The 18101-nt window shown below is 52.0% G+C and overlaps 1 protein-coding gene across 10 annotated transcripts in view; it reads right to left on the bottom strand.

The window, feature by feature from the left end:
* Window positions 1-976: 976 nt before the first annotated feature.
* LOC120391623 overlaps window positions 977-18101 on the bottom strand; it is a 58687-nt gene continuing 41562 nt past the window's right edge. The window contains exons 1-7 of one of the 10 annotated variants that reach the window (XM_039515478.1): window positions 14789-14890; window positions 14223-14360; window positions 11225-11271; window positions 6195-6348; window positions 5397-5549; window positions 3758-3852; window positions 977-2785 (exon numbers count right to left, since the gene is read on the bottom strand). In XM_039515478.1, the coding sequence (XP_039371412.1) occupies window positions 2228-2785; window positions 3758-3852; window positions 5397-5549; window positions 6195-6348; window positions 11225-11271; window positions 14223-14360; window positions 14789-14888 (1245 nt within the window). In that variant the 5' untranslated portion in view covers window positions 14889-14890 and the 3' untranslated portion in view covers window positions 977-2227. The other 9 variants (XM_039515480.1, XM_039515479.1, XM_039515487.1 and 6 more) reach the window with 9 other exon arrangements.

Here is an 18101-nt window from a genome sequence, read left to right as displayed (position 1 = left end):
AGAAAGGAAGAAGGGGCAGGAGGGTGCAGTCTGCCCCAGGGGTCATGACTGCCCTCCTCTGGCAGGGTGCTGTAGGGCAGCTTACTCAGCTCCATGTGGAGGGAGCGCGCTGTGGCTCTTTAGAGCAGTGATTCTCCGCCTGCCGGTCGCTTGCAGCCCATGGGACATCCTCAGGGCCATACAGGTAGCGCGTATCGTGTGTGGCTGCAGCCCATAGAACCCCCCCGAGAGCTGCATGTGCCGCCCACAAGGGGAAATCGGTGGAGACCCAGTGCTTTGGCGCAATGCTTTGGGCAGGCGGCTCCTCGAGAGCGGAGCGAGAGAAGGGAAGATCTGCTGCTCACCAGGGCTTTGGGGACCCTCCCTCACTTATCACAGCTGGCTAATCCCAATGCTGCTGGGCACACCCCCTCCCCAGCCCAGCCAGCTCACAGTCTGTCCCCGGGTGCAGAATCCCTGAGTGACCCAGAGCTTGTGCAGCTCCATGGAAGCTGAGGGGGAGCTGTGGTTACAGGCCTCTGCCATGCACCTAGTGCTCTGCTGTTTCTGTTTGCTGCGGGAGGGGCGCACCCCTTGCTAGTCCAGTGCTGGGCCCCTCTTGCAGCTCTGTCGATGCATCTCAGTCCCCCTCCCTTGCCGCAGGCCCTGGCTATTCACAAAGCCCTGACGTGCAGCACACTCTGCTGTAGCAATCTAGCATGAATCTTGGGCAGCCGCTGCCACCTCATGCCCCAGAACGGTAACTCCAACCTGAGGGAGGACGCTGGCAAAGTCCCACGGCCAGTGACTCCCAGGGGAGCAGGCCTGGGCTCATCGTGTCAGGTTAACGTTGGCATCTTTCGTTTTTAATCATTCAGATGGGACTGAACCGCTGCAGTTTTGTCTCCTGGGGGGTGGGGCTGTTTCCATCCAGTGCGAAGATTCACCCAAACGTATAAAAATCTTGACCCAGATTTGTTTTTGAAACCATTCAGTTTAATACATTATTAAAAAGGACATTTTTGCTAACTCAGTAGAGGTCAGAATAAACTATTTACCTCAGCTGTTTGGGGCTGCAATGCTTCTTCTGTTCTTACTAAAGCCCTGAAAAGCAGCGCACTTTGCTTGTGTTTCTATACGTTCAAACTGTAACTGAATGGGGACACACAGGGAAATAGGGGGTTGTGCCTTTTTTGCTCCTGTCTTCTAGTTTTCCTTCTAAGGTTCCCCCCACCCCAGCACCCACCTGCTTGGCTTTGCCATTAGACCTTCAGCTTTCTTTAGAAGTCTCTAGGGATGACTGGAAAATGAGTAGGATTGTAGCATCGTGGTCACCATGAAGGTCTGAAACCTGAATCAGTGGCAGGGACTGGGATTTCCATTCAGGCTGTTAGAACCTATGTCTTTTGGTTTGGTTTTGTTAACACCAATTTAATTCAGATGTCTGACAAACAGTTGGGAGAAAAGCTCTCCAGGTTAAACACTGACATCTGTGGACCCCGAGAGAGCTCTTTGTACATGCAAAAGCTCCAGAGAGTCCTCCAGCAATACCTGGATAGTCTGATTATTTGGTGAGGTCACAAAACAAGCAGAAAAATATTTCTGGTGGGGCTGGGGGACCTCTTATGAAGCACAAAAGGACAAACTCATCCCCCCCTTTTCAGCTTTCCTTTAAGCATCGAACTCAGGGGAGTCCAAATTTGCACCTAAGGCCCATGACAGCACTGGCCGCGCCCCCACTCCAGCAGCGATACCCAGCACCGATGCAGGGATCTCAAAGCGTCTCACCTGCACTCACAGCAACCCCTGGGCCTTAGCGAAGTATCATCATCCCCATTTTACAGCTGGGGAAACACAAGGCACAAAGAAGTGACATGACTTGCCCAGCCCCACCCAGCAAGTCAGTGGTAGAGCTGGGACCAGGACTCAGATCTCTCACCACCCAGTCTGTGGCTCTAACCACAAAACCACGCTGCTGCTCTGTCACCGCAGGCGGGGTTATCAATGGCAGGTGTGTCTAATTCCTGGGGAACTCAGCAAACAAGCAATGTCTAGGGAGGAAAAAGCAATGGCCAGCAAATCTCTCACGTGAGCGCGGCTCTCGGGGATGAAAGGAAAGGCTGGTGCTGGGGTGATTATGTGCTGCCTTCAGGCTGGAGCCTTGCGGGGCAGGGAATTTGGGTGCCCCCAGACTTAGTGTTGTTCAACCCCGTTGCTCAGGACCATTCAGGCGCGAGGGGGCAGGTTCTCAGTCATGCCTCTTGCCTTCCCTGAACTTGTGCTGCTCCCAGGGCTTCCGGCCCTTGTGCTCCCCTCGCTGCTGCTTAGAGTCCCGCTTCCAGCTTTCATCATGCCGGTGCTCCTTGCGGCCTGGCCCTTGGGCTGGTGAGTCGGGCTTGGGGTGGCGGCCCTTCCCCTCGTCCCGCCTGGGCCGCTCCCCCCGCTCCTTCCCCTCCCTCCGCTTGCCCTCCTTCCCCTCGCCACGGGCCTTCTTGCTGCTGCGCTGCTGCCCCTCCGCCTCCTCCTCAGAGCCTGCTGGAGGGGCCCTGTGCATTTTGCTGGCCTGGCCCTCGGGGGGCCTGTCCTTGGGCTGCATCCCCTTCTTGCCGCCTCTCTCCGGCTGAGCCGCCTCACTCTCTCTGGGCTTCTCCACCTCCTTCTCCAGCGCGCTCGGCTTCTCCTGGCCCCTTCTCGGCTCTGCCCTGGCTGGGGAGTCCTGCTGCGGCCCTTCCACCTTGGCTTCAGGGTCTCCTGCTGCTTCCGGCTCCCACCAGCTCAACCAGCTCTTGAAAAACCGCAGCTCTCCCTGCAGGGGACAGCAGCGCAAGGCAACGGGCCTGCTCTTACCACCGGGTCCTGGGCCAGCCCAGGGCGCCAGGACCCTCGTCTGTCTGTCTGGCCGTTGCCATGGCAGCTGGCGCTGACGCCATCTTTAACCCAGACCCAAGCAGTTCCGTGCAGGACCCTGCCTCGTTCCCTCCTGTTTACAGCGAGCCTTGGCCCTGCTGTGGCGTGGCCCGTGACCTGCCAGGCTTGTCTGTGGCCCTCGGGCACTCGAGCAGCAGCCAGACAAGCTCAGAGCTCCCCTCCTACGTGTCAGAGAGGGGCTGGGAAGGTCCCATCTGCACTAGCAGGGACCTGGCGTGGGGCTGTCGGCAAGGCCTCAACTACCACAGCCGTGGGCTCTCGAGCTCCCTTCTACCAGCTCAGCGTTTCCTGAAGCTAGGCCTGATTCTGGGACATGGCGAGTGTCCCTGGGCGACGTCACGTGCCCTCAGTTCCTGTCTAGTCCAGTGGTGCAGGGGCCTGTGTCTTGCAGGATTGGGCCCAATGAGCTTAGCCTGGCCTGGCTCCTTCTCTCTAAATGGGTCCCAAGGCTCCAGGTGGCTGTGGCCTGCCCTGCAGCCCATCTCATGGGAGCCACCCCCTGACTTCAATGGGACTGACTGCTTGGGGGAGTAAGGGCTGCAGGAGGGGCCCCGTCCAAGGGGAAAGCCCTTCTCGGGGCCTCCGAACGCTCTGTGCTTCAGTGACGTGTTGGCTGATTTTCTCTGCTTTGCTGCGGGGGTGGGGGAGGAGAGGATGGTGCCCCCCACCCCCCAGTTCCCTCCCTAACATGGTGCCACAAATGGGTTTGGCTGCCATGCCTGCTAGCCCAGCACGTGAATGCGATCGCTAGTGGAGGGCAGAGTCAAAACCTTCCCCCCCGGAGCCCACTGGCTGCTTTTCGGAGATGGTGTCTCTAAGGCCCCTCCTGCACTGCGGCCCCTCGCCTTACCCTCTCGCTGGCACCGTCCTCGGGAAGCCTGCGCACAGGCTGGGCCCGCAGGCTGGGCTCTGCTTCGGGAACCTCGTCGTCTACGTCGATGACATCTGGGAACGGGGAGACAGTGGGCAAGGTCAGCCCTTTGGAGATGCACCGAGGGAAAGACAGTGCAGTGTTCTTGTGTGCTGGTTCACAGCTGCTGCTTTCCACCCCAGAGCTGGTTACACTTCAGTGGGGAATGCGTTAGAAAGAGGCTCAAGCCAAAAGCCTGACCCAGAACTGCCTGAAGGAGGAGGACGTGCTGGTTCAGATCTGAGCAGGTGCTGTGGACAGGGCCGGTGCAACCACTAGGCGAACTAGGCGGTTGCCTAGGGCGCCAAAAAATGGTGCCCCGGTTTGGCAGGGAGGAGCCTCCTTCCGGAGGCACCGGAGAGCCAGAGCATCGGCTTGCAAGCCACAGAGGATCCAGCGTGGCGCAGGGGAGGGCAGCAGCCCTGCAAATGCAGCGGTGGCGCTAGCGGGGAGCAGCCACACCCCCCCACCCCTCCTCCCCAGGCTGTGGCCTGCCCCCCCCCCCCGCTGTGTGCATGCTCTTATTCAGAAAAAATGGCCTTTATCAGAGTTTGCTTAATTCACTTTCAAAATGAATTAAGTCTGAATAAGATAATCACGCAAGGATTTAATGTGGTTTAACTAATCCACTTTAAATTTACACCTTTACTTAATTTGGATTAATTTTCCTTAGTGTCCCCATGTAGACAAGTCCTGGGCGATAGGCAGGTAACTCTCATTATCCTTTGTCTTACAGATGGGGAAACTAAGGCCCAGAGTGAGGACAGGTGCCATTTTCAGAGTGCCCACTGCTTGGGGTGCCTCTGGTTTTGGATGCCCAGCCTGAGCCCCCTTTTACTGCCAGGCTGGTGGTGCCTAGTCTGGAAATGCTGCCCTACAGATCTAGGTGTTATCTCTGCTGCCCTGGCTAGGGAGGAACCTGTAAGTGCTGGAGGAGCATCTGTAGCTGGTTAGTTCCTGCCTGCACAGAGATTCGGTGAAGGGTTTGGGCTCCCAAACAGATTGATTTACACAATTCCAGCTCACGGTTAAATCCTTCGCTTCCAGGCTTAGAGAATGCCGCTGAAGGAGACTAAGCCCCAGCAAAGGACAGAAAATGGCCACAACCTGCTCCTGCAGCTCAGGATCTGCCCTGGGCGAGGACGAGGACCCAGTACGGACACTGCCCAACGCATTTATCTGGCAGCAGGAGTTTTGCTTCTTGCTTTCAAATCTGCTCAAAATCCCTGGGCACTGGACTAGGAGTCCGGAGACACAGACCTGCTATTCCAGCTTGGGCAAGTCCCTTCGCTCTCTGTGCCTCTGTTTCCCCTCCCACCTGTCTTGTCTGTTTTGACTGTAAGCTCTTGGAGGCAGAGGTGGCTCTTGCTGTGTAATGAGCACAACGCGGTCTAGGTGGCACCGCTAATACATGGTGAGCAGCAGAGCTAGCTTCCCCCACTCTGTCCCAGGAAGGTTTCACTCCTGAGCCCTCTGGGTGTGAAAAGGGGGATCAGGCTCCAGGCCCAGCACCCCCCAGGACAGGCTGATCCCCTTGATGCTGCCCAGCTCCCAGCCTCACTGCTCGGACGTCTCTCACCTTGGAAGACCTGGAAGCCCATGCTTAGCAGAGCGACAAAGGAGGCGATGAGAATGATCTTGTTGAGGGTAAGGCCTTCCCAGGGGACCTCCTCCTTCCTGGGGCCGATGGTGTGGGGCTCGGCCTTCCTCTTCACTGGAAGGGTCTTGGGAACTTACGAGACACAAAGAAAGTGGTGTTACAGCAGGGGAGCAGGCCTGACCTGGCGGAATGGGCTAAGAGGGGGAATGGGGATCCCTTAACATCTCCTAGTCTGGCCACAAAGGAGAGAGAATGGCACAATTCCAAGGGACTCCTGTCTGTTGAGTTGTGTCCCAGCCAGTGGAGAGTGGCCCCATCGCAGGGTTGGGAGCATAAGGAGGGGAGGAAATAAGTGGGGATTCTCACTCCCAGCTCCCCCTGGGGTTCACTGGCTCCCCCTGCGGGGAGGGAATCCAGCTACTTCGTTTTGGGCAGTGACTCAATTGCAATTTCGTGTGGCTCTGCCGCCAAGGTTCAAAACGGGCCTACTATGAACGGCCCAGCAGGGGGTTGGCTAGATAACTAAAGTCTGGACTCCTGGGTCCTGTTCCAGTGTCTCCGGTGCCTCAATAGGGGCAAGTCACTTAGGTCAAAATTTTCAACAGCGGGGCCCTAAAGTCTGGCAGCTAAATAAGCGGCCTGGTTTTCAGAGGTGGCGGATACCTGCAGCTCCCCACGGAATTGGACTGGGATGACGGAGAAGAGAACTCAGCTCTGCCACCTTTGCTTTAGGGGTCACTGCTCCTGGGCTGACGGGAGAAATGGGGACGCGTGTACCTTGTGGCGAAGCAGAGCTGGCTGTCTCCTCCACCCTTTCTACCCTCGTCACTGTAATCGCCGGGACGACTGGTGTGTCAGTTATGCTTTCCACAAACTCATCTAGATCCTTCTCGATGACGTGCAGCGTGTTCCTCTCCTCCTTCTCTATCCCCTGGAAGGTGAAGGAAAGTGAATGGGTCATGTGGCCAGCACAAACAGAGCAGCCGGGGAAGAGAAGCAAAGCAGCTCAGGGGATCTGTCTGCAACTATGATGGAGAAAAAACAAGCAGTGCAGTTGGAAGGCACTGGGGCATGTGTGTTACAGGGCCCCTTCTGTCCCCAATCGAAAGCGCAGGTGGTTGATAGAGCCCGAGCTAGGAAGCTGCTTTACTCAACAGCTTGTGCTTGTATTCTCTGGAGGTGCCTGGTTCAGTGCCTGGTACCTTGGCCGTCACACGATTAAAAGACAGAAGACACAAATCTGGGAAACAAGAAATCTGTTTCTACAATGTACTGACTTCTGGAACTCACTGCTGGTGGACATTATTGAGACAATTACATTAGGACACTTCAGCCAGGGTGGCTAGAAATAAGATGAACATATACAGCTATGCTAAGCTAAAAATGGCGAGGGTACTGTGATCGCACCAGCTCCTGAAAGCTAAATAGGGCTGGGCTGGGTCAGGTCCTGGGACAGGAGACCTCTAAGAACACCCCGCTCCTGTAGGACATTACTTGACAGGTAGCAGCACTCTTCTTCCTGATACTTTATCGAGCAAAGTGCCAGGGGGTGTGGTTCAGATGAGCTGTAAAACCAAGGCCCGGACCAGTGGAGGCTTTTACCCTGGTGTTTGCTACATTCCAAACCAGAGACAGTTTGGCCGTAATCCCCTCCGCACCAAGCTACAATGATCTGTAATGATGTTTGCAAGGCATTAGTCATCCACCAGATGGCTCTCTATGCTGCCTGCACAGATTTCTAAACAAGACGTGGTGCCTGGCTAAGAAGAGACACAAAGATGGGACTCAATCCGTGTGGAACCCTGGCTGTGTGTCTGGCTGCACTTCGCTGTTTTCTTTAGCAAACACCTCCTGCTTAAGGAGGACTGAGTCCATAGACCAGCACCGTATTCTTCTCCACTTCCCGACAAACTATGGAGGAGGAGTGTTAAGCAGCTATCGCGCTCCACCCCAGAGGCGGATGAACTGGACAGACTGGTCAAGGCTAACAGGGTGGCAATCTGTGGGACTCGTAAGGGACCGCACTGCAGTTCCCAGCTGCGCACAGCTCTCGTGTTTCCAGTGTCCCCGCCCCCCCCAGTAGGGGAGAGTTGTTGGCAGGAAGAGAGGACAGGAGAGGTTTGTACCTGGGTCTAATGAAGGGAACAAGGACAGAGGGGGGCTGTAGTTTGTAATGTGATGGGGGGGCACCACTGCCCTCTGCTGGAGAGAACCAGACTCACTCACATGTAGTCAATTATGAGGCCCATTCGTGACTTCTACCTAGAGAGGATAAAACCATAATACTAGTGCCGCCAGCTGCCAGAGCTGCCCGGGGGAGGGGTGGTGGAAAGCGGGGCAATTTTCCCCAGGCCCCGCGAGCGCTGGCCCAGCGGTGGTCCGGGTCTTCGGTGGCATTTCGGCGGCGGGGGGCCCTTCAGTGCTGCTGAAGACGTGGAGCGACTGAAGGGCCCCCTGCTGCCGAAATGCCGCCAAAGACCCGGACCGCCACCGGGTGAGTACAAGCGCCGCAGCTCCCCCGCTTTGCCCCAGGCCCCCTGAATCCTCTGGGCGGCCCTGCCAGCTGCTGGAGGTTCTCCCTTAGGTCAAGTGACACGGCCTATATCTGGGAGCAGATCTATTCTCTCTGCTGCACGTGGGCAGTGTAGCTAATGACTGTGCTGGGCCATGTTTGTCCCCACGGATCCGTTCTGATGGGGCCCTATTCAGGGCCTGCCAAGCTCTGGGGGCCGTGGCACGCTGAGGAGCCAATGGTGGTGGTACAGGGCCTGCCAACAAGTGCTCTTTGAGTGTCAAAGCCTGGAAGCCAGAGAAGAGATGACAGCGCAAAGGACGAAAACTCAGGGGGAGGGGAAATATTCATTACCTGACTCTGTCTAATCTCACAGGCTTGACATTTTGCTTGATGACTATGAAGCTGAACCTGACAGGGTTCGAGTATCCGCCGCAGTGTGAGAGATCTACTAGAATCCGCTTCTGTATTAGCTTCTGCATCTGAAACGCTCCTGCATTATACAATGCCCCCCACGGCAGTGTCCCACTCCGCCCCAGAGAGCCCTATCAATCTCTGCCCGGCCTCCTGTGGAAACTGGCAGGGGCCGTGCTGAGCTTGGGATACAATCACGCTCTTGTTGGTTCATTTTATTTATGTGATTCAATCCCTGGCACGTGAATGGGAGCCAAACCTTTGGTAAAAGGCATTTTGCTGAGCACAAGCACTCTGCAGAGCTGCGTAGCTGCAGCCGCTAATCCGCTTTGACGTGTCTGCCCAGAGGACAACGTATCCTTTGGAGAGAGGGAGCTTAGAAACGGAGATAAATTAGGCACCGAGGCCTGGTTCTGGTTCTAGTCCCTTCCTGCTAGGGTACAGATAGACCAGAGTTCCCCCATGAATCAGACTCCAGAGGTGCAGTACGACTGACTCATTAATAAATGTGTCAGAGGCCCCAGTTCCTAGCAGATGGGGGAGAGCTGCCAGTCAGCTGAGATCAGTGACAGCAACAGCTGAATAATGATACCTTTGGCTCTGACTGCACACGGGTGGGCTGTGATTCCCCTCAGAGCCCCAAGGAGGCCATGTTTCCAGCTAAATGTTGCCCACAGAAAGGACTCTTGCTTTTGTTCCCAGTGGGGAACATTGGAATTTCCTCACCTGCATAAAGCCAACAGGCCAGCCAGTCCTGTCGTTTGGATCTGACTGTGGCCAATGTCATGTGCTTCAGGGGAAGGTGGAAAACCCCCATTCATCAAACTGTGAAAAAGCAGCTGCTGCAGGGAGTCAGTCCTGACCCCCTCTGAGGATCAGTTTACACCTTGAAGCATGAGGACTGATTTCTTTTATGGTTTTATCTTAGTTAGTGTCACTAGACCCAACTGCCCCGCCCCACTATCGCTGCAGCAAATTGCTGGCATGGAGCGAGGGGTTAAAAGGAGGAGACGTAGCCCGATGCAGGGATGACCCAGAAGTAGTGCAGAGCTCCGCTTCTCCTGCTGTGAGAGACGGCTGCTTACAGCTCAGAGACTGGGGTAGCTTGCTGGGTGGATAAGGGATGAATCGACCCTTAGGAGAATGGCTGGAATACTGGTTATTGGAAAACGAGCCTTAAACAGAAGGGTGGGGTCCTGCTCAAGGTTTGCTGCATTTCCCTGTTTTGAGTTGTGTTTTTTTCTGATTTCTTTGGACCTTAATACCCTGGAAAGGACTGAAGTGTGCCTTGGCTGGAGGGTTAATGCACTGTTACGTTGGACCCTGTGAGAGACCGTGACCTACCAGCGGAAACCTGTGCCTGGGTGAGTTGTGCCCTGATGGGCCACCAGGGGGCAGTGTAGTGGTTAACCTGATCACGGTGATGTTCTAAAGCAGGTTTTCTCTCCTGCGAATTGGCTTCCCTTTCATGTCAGTGGGTTCTCCCCTGCTCTTCTGTTATGAGATGAAGTCACAGGAGGTCTGATTGGTCTCCTCTCACTCCTGTCTTCCAACTCCATGGTCCTAGTCTTATTTCTTCCATCATCATGTCCTCTGTGGTACCTTCAGCAATTCCCCACAAGCCCAGCCTATCGGCACCCCAGAAATTCCTCTATCACCCCCCAGAACACTTGCGCCAGCTTCCCAACCTCTCCTTTGCATCAGCACCCGCACTCAACACCCCCGCTCTTCAATAATCTTTAACACACTCCTTTGCACATTCAGCTGCTTGTTGGATGCTTCGTAATGGTGATCTTCCTGCCCAACATCATAAAACAACTACATTTCGGAAATCAGCTGCATACCTTTTTTGTATTAAGTATTAAATAAATTCTACCCAAACATGGGGAAAAAAAAATCTTCTCTCCCACTGCCTCACACAACGCCAAGTTGAGCCTAACCCCATAGCCCTATTAGTTTATGGGAGGCCGTTTTCCACACTTGTGACTGGTCTCTTCCTCCCTGTTTCCCTGAGCCAAGCTATGTCTTATGCCTACAAGTAACAAGCAACGGCCTCCTTGCTGCTTTCCTCCTCTACTCTAAGTCCTTCTGAGGCACTGTTGCCTAGATCTTCAGAGGTATTTAGGTTCCCAACTCCCACTGAAATCAATGGGAGTTAGGGGCCTAAATACCAGGGAGGATCTGAGCCTGTGTGTCCTCACGCCCGTAGAAGTCCTGGAGCTGATGAAGCAGAGGTTTTGCGAGCACATGCCAAGAGCTCTTCCCCCAGGGAATGGAGGGATCAGGACAATGAGCTCTGGAGCCTTTTATGTCTAGCTCCAGCTTGGTAAGAGCCATCTGATGGCTGCTTGGTGGCCTATGTTAAATGATTGATAGGAAGTGGGCTGAGTCCCAACAGACACCTCCCAACCGCCCCCCCTCACTGGCAGTCTGAGGCCCAAGACTCCCCTCCCATGGGACTCCCCTCCTACTTACAGGGGCAGCCCCTCCTGGCCAGAGTTACGGCACATTGTCACGACAATACAGGGGATGCTTGCCCTGCACCTGCACCTTTGTTGTGGGCAACCTGAGGCCTTCGCTCTCCAGGGCTGTCAATCCAGCACCTCTCACCAGTGCTAATTTAATCTATCAAAATCACAAGAATCCAAGGCCCTGCTGCTGATTTAACTGGATGTACCAAGTATCCAGGCAAATCTTGGGAAAGGGGTAGTAGGCCCCCCCTGCTCCCCAAGAGCCAAAGACCAGGCCTCTGCTGCCTTTCTTGTAGACTGTAAGGGCTGTTGCAAACATCCAGTGTCACATCGCCCGGGCCTTCAGCACCGCAAACTCAAGTCTGGAGATAGTTAGTTCTAAAGAGGATGACTAGATAGATGCTACTTACGTGTGAGCTACTGTTTACCGCCTCTTCGCTTTGTGGCACTTCAGCATCTGTTAAAAACAAGGGCAAGCGAAATAAAACAAAGTATGGACAGCATGAGGGGCTCATAGCGTGTGACCATCTTGCCACCTAGGGGCCGGCCTGCAGAGAAGATAAAAGCCTTACTACTACTACATCAATAAATTGTCCTTGAACTCAAGGAGCTGTGCCTCTGGACCCAAAGGTCCTAGCCTCTATATAGACCACAGAATCGTAGGACTGGAAGGGATCTAGAGAGGTTATGTAGTCCAATCCCCTGCACTCATGGCAGGACTAAGTATTATCTAGACCATTCCTGACAGGTGTTTGTTTAACCTCTTAAAAATTGCCAATGATGGAGATTCCCCAACTTCCCTTGGCAATTTATTCCAGTGCTTAACCACCCTGACAGTTAGGAAGCTTTTCCTAATGTCCAACCTAAACCTTCCTTGCTGCAATTTAAGCCCATTGCTTCTTGTCCTATCCTCGGAGGTTAAGAAGAACAATTCTTCTCCCTTCTCCTTGGAACAACCTGCTGCCCGCGGCCCACGAATTCGTGCAGGATCCCAGGGGTGAAGCAGTGCTACGTTGTGCAGTGAAGCGGATGCAATTACTTGGGAAGATGTTTGGGTGCTTTTCTCACATCAGTAATCACTCAGCAAGGCAGGTTTTCACACTTATAATGAGACGTGGTTAAGCAGGAGTTCAAAGCCAGTTCTCACGTGCCACACTGAAAGTTCTCTTTCACAGCAGCAGCCCAATTGGCCTTCAAATGAAAAAATCTTGGTGTAGGAATGGAACCTGGAGCTGGCAAGCACCAGGCTACTGATGGGATAAACTCCCTGGACCTCCCAGGCAAAAAAAAGCTGAGGGAGAAACTGTGATGTCACCCGCAAAACACATGTATCTGCTGGCCAGGCATCCTGGCTTCCTTCTCTGCTCCAGGCATGCACCAAAAATAGGGTCAACATCAGGCGGTGCTAGAAACTGCAGCCCCAGGTGCAACAGTGCAGTGGGGGTATAGCGCTTATGTCCCTTTGTATTTCAAACTGACTGGCAATGGCTAAGGGCCTCCCTTTCTAACCTGATGGAGCCTGAGATGGACAAGAACCCCCTGAAAACATCCCAGCGTCTCAGCAAGGCTAGAAAAGGACGCTGGGCGCAGACTGGATGCTGGCTGTCGTCATTCCTGAAACGGTGATCTAAAATACAGTTAGCCTGAGGAACCAAGCCATACTTCAGAGCCGAGAGCTCAGAAATCCCCTGTGCTACAGAAGATGACAATTACCCCCCAGGAAGCTGGGAATTTGTTTTCCAGTGGAAGATACCACTTACATCTAGTCAGAGCAGATTGAGAACCCAGGGGTCAGGATCTATCATCTTACTCCCCCAACCTATTTTCACAGCTACGTTTAGAGCCCTCTAACTGGAGCGCCTCAGCAGCCCCAGCCCGGTGGCTCTATGCCATCGGAAGGCAGCTTGGAATCCCAGCGTTCCAACGGCATGTCGTACCAGGGCCTGAGCTTTAGCCGAGCGAGCACCCACAACTGCACCTGGGGGCAGACGCTCAGCATCTTTGAAAGTCGGGTCCTTATTACTGGATCTTGAGACTGCGGCTGTTAACATCACGTCACAAAGGAAGCGTAAAAGAAAAAGCAGGTTGGTAATTGGATTTCTCCGGTGGCTTGATACAGTAAATACGATGATGCATTCATTGCATGATGGGGCTTCTCCTTGGTTGGCTCTTAACTGTCGTTTTCTATTTCCAATGGTTTGGCACGTATCAAAGTTCAATACAAACTCATTAAAATAATGCCTCAATTTAATGAGGCTCTATCTATCCTGGGGAAATCTACAGTATTTAAAGGTCCCATCCTGCTCTCATTGAAGTCAATGGCAAAATTCCCTTAGTTTCAGTGTGGGGCAGGATTGGATCTGAATTGCATATGGTATGTGTAAAGGTTCATCAAAGCTCTGGAATTTTTTAAGCTTTGGGCTACTAAGGATTTTCAGGACCAGTAAGATTCCCCCCTCCACGCCCTAGCACTAGTCATGGACCAATGAATAGTAAGAAAATACAGATTCCTGAAATGTAATTTAAAAGGTCATGTTAAGAGCATAACAACTGAATTTGTCCCTTTTTTCTTTCTGATGTGTAAAGAAGGCCTAATTTATTTATTAATAATTACAAAATTCTACTTGTGTTCTGCATTAGAAATATCAGGAATGTTAAATCTGGTCTTCCAGAAACCAGGGAGTCTGATATCCCAAAGAAGACCCAGAGATGTAGACTGGAGCCACTCTCTGATTAAAGATGCAAATATGAAGAATCTTTAACAAAAGTGCTTTTCTCCCAACTGTTTGTCAGGGTTTGAGTGAGAGGCATTCACAGAACCATACAATCCAAAATATTTTATGCAGTCTGAATAAAAAAGACGTCCCCTCTCACTAATGTTATCTTCTGATGTATGTTTTAAACCTCTTTGTTCCCCAGACATCCATACGGTGTTCTCAGAAAAAGGGTGCAACGGCCCTGAATTTCTAGTATAAGCAAACAAGCAGAAAAGAGAACGTTTAAAATCTTCTGTTGGGCCTTTTCTAAGTAAAACGCAATGCTACGTAAAGAAGCAAAACTGGGTATAAAAATCTCATATCTTCTCCTTTAAAGGTCACCTTTAAAGAATAAGGCAAATAGTCCAATGCCTGCATGCCTGACCTGGATCTTACCACATCTCTAAAAGCCGGCACTAAAGCTCTCTGCAAGTTCTAAGGTCACTTAATAATTTTCAATAAGCCGTTCTCACTGCAAAGATCAGGATCTTAAGCATATAATCCCCTCAGAAGACATGTCAAGGAACATTTCCAATGGTATCAGCACAGCCCAACTGCCTTTTAACTCCTTGGAGGCAAGAATAGCCTGTGCATCCACGGCTGGGAAAGTCTTACTAGTATGGCCTCCAGTGTCAAAGTGGGGATGAGGTACCTTTTCTCACGTCCTCCCTCGACAGCCTTAGAATTCTCTCTACCAGCACTGGCAGCTCTTTTATGGCTTCAGGACACTCCAGGTCTCTCTCCAATACCTCACAGGTGCCTGTTGCCATGTCACTTCCAGGGAGTCCTGCTAAATAGAGAGAGGTAAAACAAATGCATTGCATTCGGCACACAACACAGCTGGCAAGGGGGAGCACTAGCAGCCAAGACAATGGAATTCAGGTGGAGTGCCTGAATGACACAGGTATACATGTGTGAATACATCGCTGCAAACAGTACCAGCCACAGCACTTTCAGGGAGCCTTTCCGTGGAGGATCTCAAAGGCTTGTCACGCACTCTCACAACCCGGCTGCAGGCTAGGCCTACTCTAAAGAGGAATAATGTGAGATACAGAGAGGTTAAGTGACTCAGCCACAGAAGGCGTCAATGCCAGCGCTGGGATTACGTCTCAGGAATGTCCTGGCTCCCAGTCTTGTGCTCAGCCCATTAGACCAGAAATCTTACAACATATATATGTTTAAAGGATCAAGAATCCATGGATCACAGCAGGAAAATACCATAGGTCCTTAAGATCCTGGTAACAGCGCACCCCACTTGAAATGCCCACGTTCTACTGGAATCTGGATACATAAAACTGAGATCCAGCCCATGTGTCATCATTAAAGATCCTATGGCAACTTTCTAAAAATAGAGGTGTAAACTATGGTGTTCTGAACAACTTCCAATTTGGGTAGTGCCACTGTCTCTCTAACTTCCCCCTCAAATTCCACTTCTGCTTTGCGTCCTGCTCTTAACTGTTGGGCAGCGTTGCTGCGTACTGTTAAACAGCTGCAGCGCTCCACCCTGGAGACAGCTGCATTGCAGGGATAGGTGAAGCAATTCCCAGGTTGAAAGCCCTTTAAGGGAAAGGTGCTATAGAAATGGAGGACTGCTATCGTTAAGAGAATGCCAGTGTTCCAATGGCACACGCGCTAACCCCAAAGCAATTAACACTTTCAGTGCTGCTGCTCCCCAATGCAAGAATCTTCTGTGCTCCCCATTTTCAACGGATTAAGCCTAGTGGGCTGTCAGGATGCATCAGGTACATACATTAACTGTTAGGAGGTTCAGAGCTGGACTCTTCCTAAAGCAGGACTTGCACAGTGAGTTCTGAAATTCTGGGTTCACTTCCTTGTCTCTGGGTAGAGTCTCCGAATAGCAAACCTATCCCCAGGGCTCCAATACCTGTCCTAGGCACCGCATCAGCCTTTGGTTGCGAAGGTTGTAGCCACAGACGCCTGAAGCCGTGAAAGGCCCCGGTTGCCTTCTGTGTCCCTCTGTTATAACAATGAAGACCTTGTCCTCAGCCTGTGCCCAAGCTGGGCTGATGCTGCTGGAGCAGGAAGCTTTGTGCAAATAGGAGCGTGAGGCTGCCGTCTACCAGGAAGGGAAACTGATGACTTAACAGAAGCACCTTTCTAGTCTCAACAGTTCAGCGCTGAGTCATCGATTCCTCTCCTTTTCTGGGCTGCGGCTGCTCTGCTCAATCTGCAGAAAACCTCCTTTTTCAGACGGCGTTAAGGGAGGTAATGACAGAACTTGAGCCCGGCTGGAATTTCTCCCTCTCCTCATCCGACTGCTCCTGCCTCCCAACTCCAGTACGTGCTCAACTGGACTAGGAGTGTGATACTGCTGCAAACCAGGAGCCAATGCTAGATGTGGTTCAGGGATACCCTGAAGCCCCACACTCGCTAATGGCTGTTACCTGGTCCATTTATGCCGTACCCCATCTGACAGACCGTTTGGGCTGGGAGGGAGCGTGTGCTTACACACGGACACCATTGTTTCAGGATTCCAACAGCTGAATTACAGACATTTTGGAACCCCATTCACATCCATCATATGCCCCCACCTTCATAAAGCGAGGAAGCCTAAGCTGACAGCCTGGGTCAACAGAGTAGATGGTCAAAATGGTCCTAGAACAGGTTACATCAGCCAGTGGACCAGAATTTGGTTTCATGCGTCAGATCTCTGAGCTCTCAAAGCATTTTACGAAGTAGCAGTTAAGATACTTAACACGGTGACAACTGCGTAGGCCAAATGTGACAATTACAGCTCACACGCCTAGTCTCTGCTATTCAAACTCATTCCTCCACTGTGCTCTCTGAATCCTTTTAAAAGGTCTGGAAAGACTCACCTAAGAATGTCTTACGGTGTGTTTCCCCTGCACGCAACTGTACACTTGGTCTGTTGGTTGTAAACCCCTTAGTGCAGAGCTGTATAAAGAACCTAACATGTCTGCGGACAACATGTAAATAATCCTACATTTCTACCTTCATGTCAGCAACGGCTTTTCAGAGACGAGCTCAGGTCCAAGATCTGAAGTTTGACTCCACTAACTCACACCAAAGAAGCTTCCAAAAATAGCCCCCTTCCCCTCTCCATCAACTCCTTCAAGGTAGCGGAATTACAGGCTCTTTCCATACACAGATCTATCCCCGGCTACACAGCAACTAACTTGTGACTCCAGGCGAGCATTCCATGGCCATGGGTTTTCCTGTATTTGCTTAAAAGAGTTAAAATCCCACAAAAGGCATACCTAGGGCTTGAATGCATCCGTCTTTCCTTCAGCCTCGTGTCTGGCTCAGTCTCTACAGAGTAATATACAGCAACAGGTGCTGATTTCTGCCAGAGCAAAATATCAGCCAATCACAGGACGCTAATGCCACCATAGCTTTCATATTCAGCCCTGGGAGACAGAAGAGGGTCTGACTTCACTCTGAACGAGAGCGAGAATAACATGAGGCTCATTTGCTTCTTTTCATGACAGATCCAGCTGCTGCCTTGGCTGCTCTCAGAAACAAGGGACCCATGGAGCTGTTATGCGTAGCAGGGATATAGGATGGGAAATGGGAAGGATGAAGGAGTAGCCTACGAAAAGCAATAGGGTTGGGATTACCCTGCCAGGAATATGGTGCTAGGAAGCCAGGGCTGAAAATCTGTCAACCGTTCATTCCCCACACTGGAGCTTATCGAGGGCACAATAGTGCAAAGTGCTTAATGAATGAATGTTTGTAAAGTGCTACTGCATATAGTGCTGAACAGCCGCAAATGCCAGCTGAGTAACTCCTCATTTCCAACAGCATATGCAAGAGGAGAATCGGGCCTAGCGTATTCAGACACTCAAGTTACAGAAGGGTACAAAACGGACATTATTTCCTAGTATCAAGAGCAGGTTCTTGACTTGCAGATGACACAAATGGCTGAACTTCAACCATAGGACCTGCTCCTATAACCTTTATTCTCATGAACCCGACTGAAGCCAATGGGGCTCCTCATGGAAGGGGGATAAAATTGGGCTCACAGCTGTGCTGCTGCCCTGTTAACTCAGCCTTGCAAGGAACTGGCCCTAGCCAACCACCACCAAAGTCAGGAACTCACCCCGGCCACTCTCCTTTCATCACATTCAGTCTGATATCTGCCCCGCCACCCTATCGTGGTGGATACTTAAAAGCTTACCTGGGAACATTTAAATACTTTTAAAATGTGTTAACCAGGAAACTTTCCCCTCTCCTCCTTCCCCTTAAAAAAAACAAGGAAACTAAATACCCCCCAAAAGGTGCTAATGCAAAAATTCTGTTAAATAATAGTCTTTGAAAACAGGGAAATGCAAAAAGCAAGGTTCCTCCAGTAATACAACCCACAACGTGGGTATTCTGTGGGCCAGTACCGGGCCAGATCTTGGTCCTTGGACAGTGGCGCCAAAAGAGCTGGAAAATCAGGAATTCTGGACCCTGACGAGACCTCCTCGATGTGGGAATCCTTAGGTAGGACACAACTGCTACAGCAGCGTGCCTCATGGCTCCTGCTGTGTGTGAATATAGGGGGTGG

Source organism: Mauremys reevesii, linkage group 26, assembly GCF_016161935.1.
Source record: "Mauremys reevesii isolate NIE-2019 linkage group 26, ASM1616193v1, whole genome shotgun sequence".
In the NCBI taxonomy this organism is placed as follows: Eukaryota; Metazoa; Chordata; order Testudines; family Geoemydidae; genus Mauremys; species Mauremys reevesii.
This window is presented reverse-complemented; position numbering and strand designations above follow the sequence as displayed.